Source organism: Procambarus clarkii, chromosome 43 (assembly GCF_040958095.1).
Source record: "Procambarus clarkii isolate CNS0578487 chromosome 43, FALCON_Pclarkii_2.0, whole genome shotgun sequence".
Classification (NCBI taxonomy): domain Eukaryota; kingdom Metazoa; phylum Arthropoda; class Malacostraca; order Decapoda; family Cambaridae; genus Procambarus; species Procambarus clarkii.
This window is the reverse complement of record NC_091192.1, coordinates 1,811,225-1,828,216: the sequence shown is the minus strand read 5'-3', so window position 1 is coordinate 1,828,216 and position 16,992 is coordinate 1,811,225. Positions and strand designations below refer to the sequence as shown.

At 47.6% G+C, this 16,992-nt stretch overlaps 1 protein-coding gene across 1 annotated transcript in view; it reads left to right on the top strand.

Annotated features, from left to right (window-relative positions):
- Positions 1–16,992, top strand: part of LOC123753377 (protein suppressor 2 of zeste-like) — a 280,164-nt gene that overhangs the window by 175,326 nt on the left and 87,846 nt on the right. Inside the window, exon 4 of the mRNA XM_069299989.1 lies at positions 4,136–4,239. Coding sequence (XP_069156090.1) covers positions 4,136–4,239 — 104 coding nt within the window. The remainder of the gene's footprint in view (positions 1–4,135; positions 4,240–16,992) is intronic.

Below are 16,992 nucleotides of genomic sequence, written 5' to 3'. Positions count from 1 at the left end.
TCAGGTGTGTACAGTACCACCAGATATACACCCACACAAGGGTCAGGTGTGTACAGTACCACCAGATATACACACACACAAGGGTCAGGTGTGTACAGTACCACCAGATATACACACACACAAGGGTCAGGTGTGTACAGTACCACCAGATATACACACACACAAGGGTCAGGTGTGTACAGTACCACCAGATATACACACACACAAGGGTCAGGTGTGTACAGTACCACCAGATATACACACACACAAGGGTCAGGTGTGTACAGTACCACCAGATATACACACACACAAGGGTCAGGTGTGTACAGTACCACCAGATATACACACACACAAGGGTCAGGTGTGTACAGTACCACCAGATATACACCAAGACCTGTCGGCCGCTTCACTAGCAATATATTTTTGTCTCGGAGAAAGTTCAGGACCAAAGTGTACTTTGAGCTGGACTTGGCATAGTGGTGATGGGTGGACACGAGTATAGAGTACCACTCCACGGCCTCCAGCATGAGTACCACTCCACGGCCTCCAGCATGAGTACCACTCCACGGCCTCCAGCATGAGTACCACTCCACGGCCTCCAGCATGAGTACCACTCCACGGCTTCCAGCATGAGTACCACTCCACGGCCTCCAGCATGAGTACCACTCCACGGCCTCCAGCATGAGTACCACTCCACGGCCTCCAGCATGAGTACCACTCCACGGCCTCCAGCATGAGTACCACTCCACGGCCTCCAGCATGAGTACCACTCCACGGCCTCCAGCATGAGTACCACTCCACGGCCTCCAGCATGAGTACCACTCCACGGCCTCCAGCATGAGTACCACTCCACGGCCTCCAGCATGAGTACCACTCCACGGCCTCCAGCATGAGTACCACTCCACAGTGGTACAACTGTGGAGTGGTACTCACTACATTGGAGTGGTAATCACTACACTACACCTAACTTACATTTCGTGCCAGATGATGGAGAAGATTGTGCGAAAAAAGCTAGTGGAACATCTGGAGGAAAGGAACTTTGTAGCACAACATCAACATGGGTTCAGAGATGGCAAATCATGCCTAACAGGATTAATTGAGTTCTATGACCAGGCAACGAAAATCAGGCAAGAGAGAGAGGGCTGGGCAGACTGCATATTTCTGGACTGCCAGACAGCTTTTGACACAGTACCACATAAGAGACTAGTGCACAAACTGGAGATGCAGGCAGGAGTGAAAGGGAAGGTACTCCACTGGATAAGAGAGTACTTAAGCAACAGGACACAGCGAGTCAAAGTGAGAGGTGAGGTCTCGGATTGGCGGGGAGTCACCAGTGGAGTCCCACAGGGATCAGTCCTTGGACCTATACTGTTTCTGATATACGTAAATGATCGCCCAGAAGGAATTGACTCGTTCCTCTCGATGTTTGCTGATGATGCAAAAATAATGAGGAGGATCAGGACAGAGGAGGATAGTATGAAGCTACAATATGACCTAGACAAACTGAAGGAATGGTCCGACAAATGGCTACTAAAGTTCAACCCAAGTAAATGTATGGTAGTGAAACTAGGAGGAGGAACTAGGAGGCCAGTCACTGGATACCGAATGGGAAATGAAATCCTTCACGAAACGGACAAAGAGAAAGATCTGGGAGTTGATATCACGCCAAACCTGTCTCCCGAGGCTCACATCAAAAGAATAACATCAGCGGCGTATGCGAGGCTGGCTAACATCAGAACGGCTCTCAGAAACCCGTGTAAGGAATCATTCAGACTCTTACATATCACATATGTAAGGTCAATCCTGGAGTACGTGGCCCCAGCATGGAGCCCGTATCTAGTCAAGCACAAGACGAAGCTGGAAAAAGTTCAGAGGTATGCCACTAGGCTTGTCCAAGAACTAAGAGGCATGAGTTATGAGGACAGACTACGTGAACTGCCCCTCACGTCGCTGGAAGACAGAAGAGCTAGGGGAGACATGATCACTGCCTACAAAATTCTTAGAGGATTTGACAGGGTAGATAAGGATAAACTTTTTATCACGAGTGGTAAGCGAACAAGGTGGAAACTGAGTACCCAAATGAGCCACAGGGACTTAAGAAAGAACTTTTTCAGTGTCAGAGTAATACATTAGGCAGTGATGTGGTGGAGGCTGACTCTAAACACAGTTTCAAGTGTAGATATGATAGAGCCCAGTAGGCTCAGGAACCTGTACACCAGTTGTGAGGCGGGACCAGAAAGCCAGAGCTCAACCCCGCAAGCACAACTAGGTGAGTACACACACAGGCGGCAGGCTATCATACACACAGGCGGCAGGTTATCACACACACAGGCGGCAGGTTATCACATACACAGGCGGCAGGTTATCACACACACTGGCGGCAGGTTATCACACACACACACTGGCGGCAGGTTATCACACACACTGGCGGCAGGTTATCACACACACTGGCGGCAGGTTATCACACACACTGGCGGCAGGTTATCACACACACTGGCGGCAGGTTATCACACACACTGGCGGCAGGTTATCACACACACTGGCGGCAGGTTATCACACACACTGGCGGCAGGTTATCACATACACAGGCGGCAGGTTATCACACACACTGGCGGCAGGTTATCACACACACACACTGGCGGCAGGTTATCACACACACTGGCGGCAGGTTATCACACACACTGGCGGCAGGTTATCACACACACAGGCGGCAGGTTATCACACACACTGGCGGCAGGTTATCACATACACAGGCGGCAGGTTATCACACACACACAGGCGGCAGGTTATCACACACACTGGCGGCAGGTTATCACATACACAGGCGGCAGGTTATCACATACACAGGCGGCAGGTTATCACATACACAGGCGGCAGGTTATCACACACACAGGCGGCAGGTTATCACACACACACAGGCGGCAGGTTATCACACACACTGGCGGCAGGTTATCACACACACTGGCGGCAAGTTATCACACACACTGGCGGCAGGTTATCACACACACTGGCGGCAGGTTATCACACACACAGGCGGCAGGTTATCACACACACAGGCGGCAGGTTATCACATACACAGGCGGCAGGTTATCACATACACAGGCGGCAGGTTATCACACACACACAGGCGGCAGGTTATCACATACACAGGCGGCAGGTTATCACATACACAGGCGGCAGGTTATCACACACACAGGCGGCAGGTTATCACACACACAGGCGGCAGGTTATCACACACACAGGCGGCAGGTTATCACATACACAGGCGGCAGGTTATCACACACACAGGCGGCAGGTTATCACATACACAGGCGGCAGGTTATCACATACACAGGCGGCAGGTTATCACACACACAGGCGGCAGGTTATCACATACACAGGCGGCAGGTTATCACACACACAGGCGGCAGGTTATCACATACACAGGCGGCAGGTTATCACACACACAGGCGACAGGTTATCATACATATACACACAGGCGGCAGGTTATCATACAGATACACACAGGCGGCAGGTTATCATACAGACACACACAGGCGGCAGGTTATCATACAGATACACACAGGCGGCAGGTTATCATACAGACACACACAGGCGGCATGTTATCATACAGATACACACAGGCGGCAGGTTATCATATATACACACACAGGCGGCATGTTATCATACAGATACACACAGGCGGCATGTTATCATACAGATACACACAGGCGGCAGGTTATCATATATACACAGGTGTGGAAGTGAAGGACACCTCCACACCTGGACAGTTAGCGTCCACCGCCTCCCAGAAGAGACAGCAATTGGCCTTTGAATAATTTAGCCACTGGGACTAACTGCTCGAGAACAAGTTGACCCGCCCTTTTCTGACTAGAGTGGGAAGGGCAAGGTAGGCCTTTAGACGCGGGTGGATGAAGGCAGGGTGACCTGTGTGGGGTGAGGTAAGTGTAAGGTAGAGCTTGGTGGGTAAGGGAAGGGCAGGGTGAGGTGTGTAAGGCAGAGCACCGTAGTGAAGGGCAGAAGACATACAGACTTGAACACCGCCACCATGACAGGTAAGGTCGTTTGCTTTACTACAAATTTCAACACTGTGAGGTTGGTGAGGTGTGGTTGGTGACACAAGTACTACCAGCATGTACTTCTCTCTCTCCCCCAGGGCTGACAGGGTGATGCAAGCGCTCGTCTTCAAGACAGTCCCGGGTCTGTTCCAAGCAGAGATGAGGAGACGCATCGAGTTTTATCAGGGGCATCCGCACGTTGGTAAGTGAAGATGACCTCTTGGCTTATTTTGGGAAGAGGCCAGTTGCTCTCTGCCTTTATGGTGTGTTATGCTTAACACAAGTGATTATTTTATACGTATATACATGTGGTTTGTGTTCCTGTGTAAACGTTTGTGTACCAGCCTTTCCCAGACTGTTGTAGAGATCACGTGTGTTTGTGACGGCTGGTATGTGACCATGTACTTCTTATTAACAAGTAGCTATGTGAGTATTACGTGTTGGTTCTTGAATGTGGCTTTGTAACTATGAACTTAAGTGCAGTTATCTTGGGTGACCATGTGTCACGCAAGATAACTGCGAATATATATATATATAATATATATATATATATATATATATATATATATATATATATATATATATATATATAATATATATATATATATATATATATATATATATATATATATATATATATATATATATATATATATATAATACACTATGTCTTGTGTACATAGAGCGAACGTAATTTTTCACTAGTGTGACGTTACAGTATAAATAATGGTGAGAGTGTTGGTGTAGGCGGGTGTGTAGCAGAGGTTTACACATGTTGGGGTTGTGTTGTATGACTGATTATATGGTGTGTTGATAGCACATGTTTGTTACGTGCGGGTGTTGCACTTGTTGTCTCTTGTTGAGTTGGTGTTGTGCTTCGTTACTGCTCGATGGTTCATCCTGGTGTTTCGTTACTGTTCGGTTACACCATGGTGTGTGGCTACACCATGGTGTGTGGTTGCACCATGGTGTGTGGCTTCACCATGGTGTGTGGCTACACCATGGTGTGTGGCTACACCATGGTGTGTGGCTGCACCATGGTGTGTGGCTGCACCACGGTGTGTGGCTACACCATGGTGTGTGGCTACACCATGGTGTGTGGTTGCACCATGGTGTGCGGCTGCACCATGGTGTGTGGCTGCACCATGGTGTGTGGCTGCACCATGGTGTGTGGCTGCACCATGGTGTGTGGCTGCACCATGGTGTGTGGCTGCACCATGGTGTGTGGCTGCACCATGGTGTGTGGCTGCACCATGGTGTGTGGCTGCACCATGGTGTGTGGCTGCACCACGGTGTGTGGCTACACCATGGTGTGTGGCTACACCATGGTGTGTGGTTGCACCATGGTGTGCGGCTACACCATGGTGTGTGGCTGCACCATGGTGTGTGGTTGCACCATGGTGTGTGGCTACACCATGGTGTGTGGCTGCACCATGGTGTTTGGCTACACCATGGTGTGTGGTTGCACCATGGTGTGTGGTTGCACCACGGTGTGTGGTTGCACCATGGTGTGTGGTTGCACCATGGTGTGTGGCTGCACCATGGTGTGTGGTTGCACCATGGTGTGTGGTTGCACCATGGTGTGTGGTTGCACCATGGTGTGTGGTTGCACCATGGTGTGTGGTTGCACCATGGTGTGTGGTTGCACCATGGTGTGTGGTTGCACCATGGTGTGTGGTTGCACCATGGTGTGTGGTTGCACCATGGTGTGTGGTTGCACCATGGTGTGTGGTTGCACCATGGTGTGTGGTTGCACCACGGTGTGTGGCTGCACCACGGTGTGTGGCTGCACCATGGTGTGTGGCTGCACCATGGTGTGTGGTTGCACCACGGTGTGTGGCTACACCACGGTGTGTGGCTACACCATGGTGTGTGGCTGCACCATGGTGTGTGGTTGCACCACGGTGTGTGGCTACACCATGGTGTGTGGCTACACCATGGTGTGTGGCTGCACCATGGTGTGTGGCTACACCATGGTGTGTGGCTACACCATGGTGTGTGGCTACACCAGGGTGTGTGGCTACACCATGGTGTGTGGCTGCACCATGGTGTGTGGCTGCACCATGGTGTGTGGCTGCACCATGGTGTGTGGCTGCACCATGGTGTGTGGCTGCACCATGGTGTGTGGCTGCACCATGGTGTGTGGCTACACCATGGTGTGTGGCTGCACCGTGATGTGTGGTTGCACCATGGTGTGTGGCTACACCGTGGTGTGTGGTTGCACCATGGTGTGTGGCTGCACCATGGTGTGTGGCTGCACAGTGGTGTGTGGCTGCACCATGGTGTGTGGCTGCACCATGGTGTGTGGCTGCACCATGGTGTGTGGCTGCACCATGGTGTGTGGCTGCACAGTGGTGTGTGGCTGCACAGTGGTGTGTGGCTGCACAGTGGTGTGTGGCTGCACCATGGTGTGTGGCTACACCATGGTGTGTGGCTACACCATGGTGTGTGGCTACACCATGGTGTGTGGTTGCACCATGGTGTGTGGCTGCACCATGGTGTGTGGCTGCACCATGGTGTGTGGCTGCACCATGGTGTGTGGCTGCACCATGGTGTGTGGCTGCACAGTGGTGTGTGGCTACACCATGGTGTGTGGCTACACCATGGTGTGTGGCTACACCATGGTGTGTGGCTGCACCATCGTGTGTGGCTGCACCATGGTGTGTGGCTGCACAGTGGTGTGTGGCTACACCATGGTGTGTGGCTACACCATGGTGTGTGGCTACACCATGGTGTGTGGCTGCACCATCGTGTGTGGCTGCACCACGGTGTGTGGCTGCACAGTGTTAGCCAAGAGTGATCAGGGTGACTATGATGACAGGCTGACAGTCACGCTCAGTGGGAGGGTGAGTGTGAAGCAGATGACTGTGACTGGCAGTTCCGGGGCTGTCACAACCATGGAGGCCCAGTTCCTGTGTAGCCATGAGGACGGGGGAACAGTTGAGGGCACAGTAACAGTGAACTAGGACCGTCTCGTCTGGAACCACTTGCCAGTAACCAGTGAAGACCACTTCCCACACTTGTCATGTCAACACTTGTCATGTCAACACTTGTCATGTCAACACTTGTCATGTCAACACTTGTCATGTCAACACTTGTCATGTCAACACTTGTCATGTCAACACTAGTCATGTCAACGCTTGTCGTGCCAACACTTGTCATGTCAACACTTGTCATGTCAACGCTTGCCATGTCAACACTTGTCATGTCAACACTTGTCATGTCAGCACTTGTCATGTCAACACTTGCCATGTCAACACTTGTCATGTCAACACTTGTCATGTCAACACTTGTCATGTCAACACTTGTCATGTCAACACTTGTCATGTCAACACTTGTCATGTCAACACTTGCCATGTCAACGCTTGTCATGTCAACGCAATGCAATGTGACTTGCAGAAGTTGATGACTGATTATATTAACACTGGAGAGATGACAGGTGGATGATGATAACATAGGAGGGATGACAGGTGGATGATGATAACATAGGAGAGATGACAGGTGGATGATGATAACATAGGAGAGATGACAGGTGGATGATGATAACATAGGAGAGATGACAGGTGGATGATGATAACATAGGAGAGATGACAGGTGGATGATGATAACATAGGAGAGATGACAGGTGGATGATGATAACATAGGAGAGATGACAGGTGGATGATGATAACATAGGAGAGATGACAGGTGGATGATGATAACATAGGAGAGATGACAGGTGGATGATGATAACATAGGAGAGATGACAGGTGGATGATGATAACATAGGAGAGATGACAGGTGGATGATGATAACATAGGAGAGATGACAGGTGGATGATGATAACATAGGAGAGATGACAGGTGGATGATGATAACATAGGAGAGATGACAGGTGGATGATGATAACATAGGAGAGATGACAGGTGGATGATGATAACATAGGAGAGATGACAGGTGGATGATGATAACATAGGAGAGATGACAGGTGGATGATGATAACATAGGAGAGATGACAGGTGGATGATGATAACATAGGAGAGATGACAGGTGGATGATGATAACATAGGAGAGATGACAGGTGGATGATGATAACATAGGAGGGATGACAGATCGATGATGATAACACAGGAGAGATGACAGGTGGATGATGATAACATAGGAGGGATGACAGATCGATGATGATAACATAGGAGAGATGACAGGTGGATGATGATAACATAGGAGGGATGACAGATCGATGATGATAACATAGGAGAGATGACAGGTGGATGATGATAACATAGGAGGGATGACAGATCGATGATGATAACATAGGAGAGATGACAGGTGGATGATGATAACATAGGAGGGATGACAGATCGATGATGATAACATAGGAGAGATGACAGGTGGATGGAACAAGAATGAGGTAGTTACCGCTCTATTTAGTCAAATATCTGGTTTTCACTACAGATGTGATGGGGTTGGCGGAGTGTGGGGTTGGTGCCGGTGGTCGGTGAGGGGGGGGAGGAGTACGGAGGGGGGGGGGGGAGTACGGAGGGGGGGGGGAGTACGGAGGGGGGGGGGAGTACGGAGGGGAGGAGGAATACGGAGGGGGGGGGGGGGGAGTACGGAGGGGGGGAGGAGTACGGAGGGGGGGGAGTACGGAGAGGGGGGGGGGTTAGGGTGACAAGAAGGAATTTGCAACCAAGACATAGAATGCAATTAAGGTACAAGTTATCGTGAAGAATTTCAGGAATACACACGTGCTTGTCCTGCATTTGTTATATTGTGAACTGTGTATTTAATACACACGCGCGCGCACGCGCGCACACACACACACACACACACACACACACACACACAGTTTCAAGTGTAGATATGACAGAGCCCGATAGGCTCAGAAATCTGTACACCTGTTGATTGACGGTTGAGAGGCGGGACCAAAGAGCCAGAGCTCAACCCCCGCAAACACAACTAGGTGAGTACAACTAGGTGAGTACACACACACACACACTCAGTGTGTGTGGTCTGGTAGCTGCGTAGACAGCGCGCGAGACTCATAATCCTGTGGCCCGGGTTCGATTCCAGGCGCCGGCAGAGACAAATGGGCAGAGTTTCTTTCATCCTGATGCCCCTGTTACCTAGCAGTAAATAGGTACCTGAGAGTTAAGCAGTTACGGGCTGCTTCCCATCTGTGTGTGTGTAATTACCTAATTGTAATTACCTAAGTGTAGTTACAGGATGAGAGCTACGCTCGTGGTGTCCCGTCTTCCCAGCACTCTTTGTAATATAACGCTTTGAAACTACTGACGGTCTTGGCCTCCACAACCTTCTCACTTAACTTGTTCCAACCGTCTACCACTCTATTTGCGAAGGTGAATTTTCTTATATTTCTTCGGCACCTGTGTTTAGCTAGTTTAAATCTATGACCTCTTGTTCTTGAAGTGCCAGGTCTCAGGAAATCTTCCCTGTCGATTTTATCAATTCCTGTTACTATTTTGTATGTAGTGATCATATCACCTCTTTTTCTTCTGTCTTCTAGTTTTGGCATATTTAATGCTTCCAACCTCTCCTCATAGCTCTTGCCCTTCAGTTCTGGGAGCCACTTCGCAGCATGTCTTTGCACCTTTTCCAGTTTGTTGATGTGCTTCTTAAGATATGGGCACCACACAACAACTGCATATTCTAGCTTTGGCCTAACAAAAGTCATGAACAATTTCTTTAGTATATCGCCATCCATGTATTTAAATGCAATTCTGAAGTTAGAAAGCATCGCATAGGCTCCTTGCACAATATTCTTTATGTGGTCCTCAGGTGATAGTTTTCTATCTAGAACCACCCCTAGATCTCTTTCTTTATCAGAATTCTTTAAAGATTTCTCACATAATATATAGGTTGTATGGGGTCTATGTTCTCCTATTCCACATTCCATAACATGACATTTATTAACATTAAATTCCATTTGCCAGGTGGTGCTCCATATACTTATTTTGTCCAGGTCTTCTTGAAGGGCATGACAATCATCTAAATTTCTTATCCTTCCTATTATCTTAGCATCATCAGCAAACATGTTCATATAATTCTGTATACCAACTGGTAGATCATTTATGAACACAATAAACATCACTGGTGCAAGAACTGAACCCTGTGGTACTCCACTTGTGACATTTCTCCATTCCGATACATTGCCTCTGATTACTGCCCTCATTTTTCTATCAGTCAGAAAATTTTTCATCCATGATAGAAGCTTACCTGTCACCCCTCCAATATATTCCAGTTTCCAGAACAACCTCTTATGTGGAACTCTGTCAAAAGCCTTTTTTAGGTCCAGATAGATGCAGTCAACCCAACCATCTCTTTCCTGTAATATCTCTGTGGCTCGATCATAGAAACTGAGTAAATTCGATACACAGGATCTTCCAGATCGAAAACCATACTGTCTGTCTGATATTATATCATTTCTCTCCAGGTGTTCTACCCATTTAGTTTTGATTAGCTTTTCCAATACTTTCACTATTACACTTGTCAATGATACAGGTCTATAATTGAGGGGGTCTTCCCTGCTTCCACTTTTGTAGATTGGAACTATGTTAGCCTGTTTCCACACGTCTGCTACGATTCCTGTACACAGGGATGCCTGAAAGATCAGGTGAAGTGGAATGCTGAGCTCAGATGCACATTCTCTCAGAACCCATGGTGAAACGCCATCTGGGCCAGCTGCTTTGTTCCTCCCGAGCTCCTTTAGCATATTTTCCACTTCATCTCTAGACACCTCTATCCGCTCTATGTTGTTCTCTGGAATTCTTATCGTGTCTGGTTCTCTGAAGATTTCATTTTGTACAAACACACTTTGGAACTTTTCATTTAATGTTTCACACATTTCCTTTTCATTTTCCGTGAATCTGTTTCCCATTTTCAACCTCTGGATATTATCCTTTACCTGCAATTTGTTGTTTATGAATTTGTAGAATAGGCCCGGTTCTGTTTTACATTTATCTGCTATCCCTTTTTCAAAATTTCTTTCTGCCTCTCTCCTTACTGCTGTATAATTGTTTCTCGCATCTTTGTATCGCTGGTATGTTTGGGGGTTTGGCCTCTTCCTATACTGATTCCATTTTTGTGTCTTTTGGTCTCTTGCCCTCTCACAATTTCTGTCGAACCAATCCTGTTTTCTGGCCCTGCATCTCTGTTTTGGTATGAATGTTTGTGTGCCTTCCTCGTATAGTTTTAAAAATTTGGCATACATTTCATTTACTTCCCTGCCTAGCAACAATTCTGTCCAATTACACTCATTAAAAAAATTTCGAAGTTCCCCATAGTTGACTCTCTTTAAACCGAGTTTATCAACTGTTTCAATGTCCCCATTTTCTTCTAGATGATATCTTAAAGCATATTTAATGTCTAACAGGACGTGATCACTCTTTCCCAAGGGAGGAAGGTACTGGATGTCAAAAATCTCTTCTTCTTTCCTGGTGAATACTAGATCCAGTACTGACGGTACATCTCCTTCCCTCATTCTTGTGGCTTGCTTTATGTGTTGATACAAGAATGTCTCCAGAATGAGGTTCACAAATCTGCATGTCCAAAAGTCCTCCGTTCTTGCTTCATAGGCCTCCCAGTCTATTGCTCTAAAGTTGAAGTCTCCCAGTATCAACAGTCGTGATTTATCTTTATCTGCTTGTGCAATAATATCTCTCATGACCATTATGAGGCCCTCTCGTTTGTCATCCAGTTCTTCCTTTGTCCATGTGTTGCTTGCTGGTGGGCTGTAGGTATTTACAATTATCAGCTTAGCATCCTGATTCCAGACCTGCAATGCCATTATGTCAATATCTCGAGGGTTTTCAAATATTAACTCTTTTACCTTTAGGTGTTTTTTCACCAGTACAGCCACTCCTCCTCCCTTCCTAATTTTCCTGTCACGTCTCCAAACTGAGTAGCCTCTTGGGAATATGACTTCATTTATTATATTTCCTTCAAGTTTCGTCTCTGATAATGCAACAATACCTGGGACCCTAAGCTGGATTATATCTTGCAACTCCAAAGTTTTTGACCTCACTCCATCTATGTTGGTATATACAATTTTCAGGAACATGTTCCCTTTTACTTTGCTCTTTACTCCCCCTTCCACTACTGATCTTGTTGCTTTGTTTTTATGTACCATTTCACAAGCTTTCCAGTCCCTGTCACTTTGTAAAAAAAAGAATTTCTGTCTTCATTTCTATCCCCATTTAGACGTTTTGCCTCAATTAGGTTCATTTTCAGCTTTTCTCTGTCTTCCTTGAAGAGGTCTTGTCTTATTGACCATAATTTGCCAACCTCATCACTCTGCAGTTTCCTGGCATTTCTTAGCACTTCCATCATGTTTTTCACTCCATTAAACGTCACCCTTAAGGGGCGGTTCTTTTCTTTCTCATATTTTCCTATTCTTCTAAAATCACTGACATTTTCCTTTGAGGCTTCTCCTAAACCTACTATTTTCTCTATGATTTTCATCTCTTCTGCCACTCGGTCCACCCTAGATGGAATTTCCTTCTCTAAACATCCAAAAATGATTATGGACTTAGTTCTATCTGCAGTGTTTTGTACCAGTTTACTGTTGGTAACCAGTTCTTTCCTAATTTCTTGCCTAATTTCTGCTTCTTGTTGGTCATTTCTGGTTTTGACTTCCGAACACACTTCTTTGATAGTCTCTTTCTCTTTTACAACTTCAGCATATGTCGCTTTTATTTCTTCTTTATACTTTTCTAGTTCTTTATTCACCTCCTCTATGTGAGTTGTCAGTGAAGTTTCCAGTTGGAGATCCTTACCTAACTCTATGTTAGCCCTTAGGCTTGCTTGGAGTTGTTCACCATATGAGTCTATTTTCTTGTTTATTTCTTCAAAGTCACCACACTTCACTTTCCATGCCTCATTTTCTTTCACTAGTTCCTTGATTTGCTCCTCCTGATTTGTTACCTTGTCTGTTAATGCAGTAATAATCTTACCTTGTTGAAGCATACTCCCTTTTAGAGTGCAAAGCTCACTCCAAAGAGCTCCATTGTCCTCTTCCAATTTAAGCACTTTTTCTTCATACTTCTTTTGCATATCCTCAATTATCTCTAACCTGCCAAGAACACCTCCTTTCCTTATATCTTGTGGTGAGAATCCTTTGAAACCATCATCTGTTGGTGTGTCTACATTCTCAGTGGGGGTGGTGGCGGCGGCCATCTTTGTTTTTGTTCTAGACCAAAACAAACTTTTCCACTCAGCTATTTTCCCTCACTTTTACTTGTTTATTGTATTTTATTTGCTTTTACTCTTCCCTGAACCTTTATGTAACCTGGGACACCACTGTAGCCCTCAACCTGTGCCCAACACTTAGGTAATTCGATATTTCCAGGAGCTTGTGTGTGTGTGTGTGTGTGTGTGTGTGTGTGTGTGTGTGTGTGTGTGTGTGTGTGTGTGTGTGTGTGGAAAAAAATAGGTGGTGGTGGTGGTGGCAGCGCTCTGGGAATACCAGAAAAGGTCACCCTCGATAGCTTCCCCCCCCCCCCCCCAAGGCTCACTTTTAATTAAGTCCCCCCCTCAGCGTCCTGTTTACATGATCCCCCCTTTGTTGGGGAGGCTAGGGGGTGTGGAAGGGGGGTAATAGGTCAATGTTGTGTATCAGTGAGGGGGGAGGTGTTTCGTGTGGGTATGTGAGGAGGGAGGTGTTTTGTGTGGGTATGTGAGGGGGGAGGTGTTTCGTGTGGGTATGTGAGGGGGGGGGGGTGTTTCGTGTGGGTATGTGAGGGGGGGAGGTGTTTCGTGTGGGTATGTGAGGGGGGGAGGTGTTTCGTGTGGGTATGTGAGGAGGGAGGTGTTTTGTGTGGGTATGTGAGGGGGAGGTGTTTCGTGTGGGTATGTGAGGGGGGGGTGTTTCGTGTGGGTATGTGAGGGGGGGGAGGTGTTTCGTGTGGGTATGTGAGGGGGGGAGGTGTTTCGTGTGGGTATGTGAGGAGGGAGGTGTTTTGTGTGTGTATGTGAGGGAGGGAGGTGTTTCGTGTGGGTATGTGAGGAGGGAGGTGTTTCGTGTGGGTATGTGAGGGGGGGGGTGTTTCGTTTGGGTATGTGAGGGGGGAGGTGTTTCGTGTGGGTATGTGAGGGGGGGGGGGTGTTTCGTGTGGGTATGTGAGGGGGGGAGGTGTTTCGTGTGGGTATGTGAGGGGGGGAGGTGTTTCGTGTGGGGTATGTGAGAGGGCGAGGTGTTTCGTGTGGGTATGTGAGGGGGGGGAGGTGTTTCGTGTGAGTATGTGAGGGGGGGAGGTGTTTCGTGTGGGTATGTGAGGGGGCGAGGTGTTTCGTGTGGGTATGTGAGGGGGCGAGGTGTTTCGTGTGGGTATGTGAGTTGGGGGAAGTGTTTCGTGTGGGTATGTGAGGGGGGGAGGTGTTTCGTGTGGGTATGTAAGGGGGGAGGTGTTTCGTGTGGGTATGTGAGGGGGGGAGGTGTTTCGTGTGGGTATGTGAGGGGGGAGGTGTTTCGTGTGGGTATGTGAGGGGGGGAGGTGTTTCGTGTGGGTATGTGAGGGGGGAGGTGTTTCGTGTGGGTATGTGAGGGGGGAGGTGTTTCGTGTGAGTATGTGAGGGGGGGGAGGTGTTTCGTGTGGGTATGTGAGGGGAGTGAGGTGTTTCGTGTGGGTATGTGAGGGGGGAGGTGTTTCGTGTGGGTATGTGAGGGGGGGAGGTGTTTCGTGTGGGTATGTGAGGGGGGGGAGGTGTTTCGTGTGGGTATGTGAGGGGGGGAGGTGTTTCGTGTGGGTATGTGAGGGGGGAGGTGTTTCGTGTGGGTATGTGAGGGGGGGAGGTGTTTCGTGTGGGTATGTGAGGGGGGGAGGTGTTTCGTGTGGATACAGCAGGGCTTCTGAACACTGTACCACAGGTGATAGCAGCTGTGACCAACCTCAGTTACACAAGGTCGTCCCCGACAGTGGGGGCGACCTTGGGGGTGGAGGCACCGGAGATAAGCCTGGGGGAGGACATCCGTCGTGGACCCTCAGACGTCCTCACCATTGACGCCGCCTCGACCCCGCGTCGCAAATGTTGGCTTCTGTCGAACATTAACACTGAGGGTCAGGACGGTACAGTCAGCTATCGTGGCACATGGTTCAAGGCTCATGTCATGAGAACGGTCATGTTAGCCTCGTTCCAGCTCACACCTGCATGTACCTGTGACTGGGTTTAAGAGTTTTTTCGGCAGCCCGGCCTTGGTCACGCTTTCTTGATGATATATTGGACTGGTACCCAAAATTGACCATGTAATATATCAATTATATAATGTATGTTTGTGATGTAACTATATAACCTGAGCTTGTAAAAGCACCTTAATCACCTTCAGTGATTAAGTGCTTAATTGCACACTAGTTTCTCTATCAGCTATCTCACCCTGTCAGAGTAACAGACAAATTTATGTGAATGCATGCATGTGTGTGTGTATATATATGTACGTATATATGTGTGTGTGTGTGTGTATATATGTATGTGTATAAAGTACATATGCCCTACATAAAGTACACTTTATGTAGGGCATACGTAAATCTGTGTATCTATGTATTTACGTATGTAGGTTAGCTTAGCATTTTAAAAGCACCGAATCACCTTCTGTGGTTGAGTGTTCAATAAACCCTTGAACTATATGTTTAACACATCTCTAACCCTGTCCATGGAGGACAGAAGACAATGTATATATGCTGATTAGCATTGTAAATGTCTGCTTTTTTGTTTTTTTTGTTTTTCCCCCCTACCACGTCTGTGGTAGGGGGAAAAAAACAGCTTGGATGGTTACACACTGCCTTCAGCTTTTGGTCTCCGTCACCTTTTTTCTCTCTCGACCTGCTCTTATCTGTAAACGCCTTGAACACATTATATTGTAGAATGTCCCATATGACACTATGTAAAAGACACTTCTAACACTGTTTATGTAGGACAGACGTAAATCTGTGTATATATGTATGTAAGTTATATTAGCATTTTTATAGCACTACAATCACCTTCTGTGGTTGATTGTTCAGTAAATCACTGAACTATATGTTTAACACATCTCTCACCCTGTCCACGGAGGATTCAATTTCTTTCTTTATTATGCACCCCATACCCATCCCGTGGGCGGTGGTGTAAAGGGTTACAGAGGCACATAATCGGTTCAGGAACTGAACCCTCTAGTTCGTTTAGCTAAGCAAATAACAATCTTTTGACGCTAGTTAAAAAATAATTAATGTTATATATATATGCATGTACACATACTCATACATACATGTACATACATATACATATACATATATACATACACATACATATTTAATCACCCACACAAATACACACATCAATAATCTTTTGTATCACAAGTGATTCAACAAGAGGCTCACAACAGTCACTATACAAGGCACTTTACATCTATGGTGAGTCACACAGTTACTAGTCTTGCTGCACACCCACCCAACTGGGCGGCAGCTTTACAGTCATGTGCTCCACACCCACCCAACTGGGCGGCAGCTTTACAGTCATGTGCTCCACACCCACCCAACTGGGCGGCAGCTTTACAGTCATGTGCTCCACACCCACCCAACTGGGCGGCAGCTTTACAGTCATGTGCTCCACACCCACCCAACTGGGCGGCAGCTTTACAGTCATGTGCTCCACACCCACCCAACTGGGCGGCAGCTTTACAGTCATGTGCTCCACATCCACCCAACTGGGCGGCAGCTTTACAGTCATGTGCTCCACACCCACCCAACTGGGCGGCAGCTTTACAGTCATGTGCTCCACACCCACCCAACTGGGCGGCAGCTTTACATTCATGTGCTCCACACCCACCCAACTGGGCGGCAGCTTTACAGTCATGTGCTCCACACCCACCCAACTGGGCGGCAACGTTACAGTCATGTGCTCCACACCCACCCAACTGGGCGGCAGCTTTACAGTCATGTGCAGCATTATCTACAGTAAGCAAATTTTGGATACTTCGCTAAGATTTC